This window comes from Aplysia californica, unplaced genomic scaffold, assembly GCF_000002075.1.
Source record: "Aplysia californica isolate F4 #8 unplaced genomic scaffold, AplCal3.0 scaffold00075, whole genome shotgun sequence".
Classification (NCBI taxonomy): domain Eukaryota; kingdom Metazoa; phylum Mollusca; class Gastropoda; order Aplysiida; family Aplysiidae; genus Aplysia; species Aplysia californica.
This window is the reverse complement of record NW_004797345.1, coordinates 600,099-603,244: the sequence shown is the minus strand read 5'-3', so window position 1 is coordinate 603,244 and position 3,146 is coordinate 600,099. Positions and strand designations below refer to the sequence as shown.

At 42.5% G+C, this 3,146-nt stretch overlaps 1 protein-coding gene across 1 annotated transcript in view; it reads right to left on the bottom strand.

The window, feature by feature from the left end:
• Nucleotides 1–3,146, bottom strand: part of LOC101852162 — a gene marked incomplete in the record, with an annotated part of 20,773 nt that overhangs the window by 2,372 nt on the left and 15,255 nt on the right. The window contains 2 exon segments of the mRNA XM_013080099.2: nt 547–750; nt 2,347–2,370. Of these exon segments, the coding sequence (XP_012935553.1) occupies nt 547–750; nt 2,347–2,370 (228 nt within the window).

Sequence of the window (3,146 nt, the reverse complement as noted above, 5' to 3'; positions counted from 1 at the left end):
ATATATATATTATATAGGGTCCACGTTCCAGAGGCGTAATGGTGAATTCAGACGCTCGTCAAAATAGTGGAATTGAAGAAATTAGCATTTATCCGCAGGTTTGGGAATTTTTACGGAATTTTTTTTGGTGGCTTAACACCTTTTATTTTATGACCATTTAAAAACATTCTGTTTGGATTCTACTCAAAAACGTTAATTAAAGACACACAAATATACATTTTCGGTTTCCAAGGACCCTCAATCTATGGAAGTCAACACATTTTGGTGGCCAGAAGGCCTATCCCGCTAATTGAAGCTCTGAAACCAGACGACCCCCCTTCTCCTTCAATCGCAAATATCTCGACTTCTATTCAAGATAGACGGATATATTATGTTTTTTTCTTATCGAAAGCAAGACAAATAAACAAGCTTTAAGATGATACCAATAACTCTGCATGCCCCAAAATTGGCGAGCGTCTGATTCGTTGTGGCACCCATGTTTACGTGATATAGAAAGAAAACACCAATCTTCAAGCTAACCACCCCGTTTTGGGAAACTTTACTCACCCGGAAGAGTTGTGGGGTCTCCCTGTACAACGAATGTGGACTTCTGCCCTACAAACTGCATGTTGGTGATGTTACCATTAACGTTTCCATTCCCGTTTCCATTCCCATTGCCATTACCAGGTAGGGAAGGGTTCTTTTGGCTGCCGTCAGAGGTGGGTGCAATTGTGGGACCAGATACACTTCCGCCTCCAGGAGCGGCAGTCACTGGAGAGGTAAAGGTCAAAGTGTTGTGGGTTTGGGGGGGGGGGGGTGAGGTCAGGGGGTGTTTAAGGTGAGAGGAAGTCAAAGTTTAAAGACAGAGAGTCTTGATTACGGAAAATTATCATGACTTGAGGGTAGAGCATTTATAATTAAAGGTAAAGAATGTCGAGAGGTCATGGTTTAAGGGTAGAGAGGTCATGGTTTTTGAGAGGGAGGAAAAATTATGGTCTAGAGGGTAGAGATGTCATAATTTAAGGGTTAAGGAGACGAGACCATGGTTTATGGGAAAGAGATCATGGTTTAGGGGTTGAGGAGATGAGGCAATTGTTTAAGATAAGAAGAGGTCATAGGTTAAAAAGTATATATATATATATATATATATATATATATATATATATATACGAGGTTATGGTTTAAGGGCACAATAAGTGTTGCTTTATGGGTTGAGAGGTCATAGTTAGAGGATGTCAAAGTTTCAGTTACATCCACACTCGGAAAGAGACTGTGTTCTGATACATAGCCTACGACACAAAGGAAGAGGGAACACTTACGCCTAAGATTCTTTTTCTGGAACCTTGGAAAAAGACTCAAAGGGAAGGCATAGGACTACATTTAAATGTTGTACGAGTTGCCCCCCCGGCCTCTTTTCTTTACAAATCCAGTTGTCCACGTTGGATTGATTTTATGCACGTTTTACTGTAAATATAGTAGGTTATGTCAAAGATAAAGCACTTGGTCTAGTTGAAAGAAGGAAGTGTGTGTGTGTGTGTATGTTTGTGTGTGTGTGTGTGTGTGTGTGTGTGTGTGTGTGTGTGTGTGTGTGTTTGTGTACATATGTGTGTCTGTGTATGTGCTCTGTGTATGAGAGAGAGAGGAAGACAAAGAGAAGTAGAAAGATAAGTAGGACAAAAAAGAGTTAGAGAAGGGGGTGGGGTGGAGGATGGGAGAAACGAACAAATGAGTGGTAGAATGAAACACAAGAAAGAACAAGAAGAAGGAGAGAGGCACCGTGACTGTGAAGCTTCGGGTAAAGTAGAACATTTACAAAAAGTATGCCTCCTCATCCGTTTCTGTCCAAGAGGAACAGCTTTACCAAGTGACGTGATTATACACGAGTCAAAGACCTCTGGGGCACAACAGTATGTCATCACACTATTATTCTCAACACGACTTTCAATTTCCGTCTGTCGACACTCTGAGAGAGGGAGAGAGGGGGTGAAGAGAGAGAGTGAGTGAGACAGACAGACAGACAGACAGACAGACAGACAGACAGACAGACAGACAGACAGACAAAATGAAGAAAGAGGAGGGGAGTGGTAGAAAAGGAATATGTAAATCAAATCGAGGATATGAAGGAACCATTGCGAGCGTAAATATTGAATAAAAAAATACATGTATATCAAAGTCGAAACCCAGACGAGGGCAACAATTCACAACCGACATCAGACGCCGAATATACTTATAATCACGACACGACGTTCAGCTTCCAGTTGTCGCACCGTGCGTAAACTCACGAATCAGCACAGCCTTTTGTGCACCATAATTTGTTCTCCGTTATTGTTATACTTATCTCATTCTCTAACCATTTCATGCACTCACCCTGGTCAGCCGGTCTGGTTGGCACTGAGAAAGACACGAAGAAAAAACAGAAGTGTGATTTAATTATATCGTATTCTGATGACACAGGCAGCACTTCTATTGGTTAATCGAGTGTGGAGGGGGGTATGTGATAATGACGAAATACGGTATGCATGTGTGCGTGTATGTATGTGTGTGTGTGAGTGCGTGTGTGTGTGTTTGTGTGTGTGTGTGTGTGTGTGTGTGTGTGTGTGTGTGTGTGCGTGGATGGGTGGGTGTGAGTGTGTGAGAGTTGCGTATGTGTGTTTGTCTGGGTGTGAATATGTTTGGTTCAGTGTGAGTATGTGTGTAATGATATTAATAATTGTATTTATATAGCGCGTACCCACGCTTTACAATTATTATGCTCTATGCGCTTTATAACCATGTTTACCCACAGAAAAATCAGAGAATATATGGAAACATGCTCGGTTTCCGGAGAGGAATACATTGCAAGCTGCGGATAGCATGTGCTAAAACGCTAACAAACTGACAAGGTCATGATTTGCCGTCGATAGCCGGGTACCCAGCCTCACCTGTGAGAAAATTTCGTGTAATTTGTCTTTCCCGAGGACGCAACGTCGGGATCCTGACGGGATTTGAACCCACAACCTACCGATTATGAGTCCGAGAGTCTAATCACTAAGCTACCGATGCCAGATGTATGTGAGTGTGTGTATTTGTGTTTGTGTGTGTGTGTGTGTGTGTGTGTGTGTGTGTGCGCGCGCGCGTGTGTGTGTGTGTATGTGTGTGTGAGAGAGAGAGAGAGAGAGAGAGAGAGG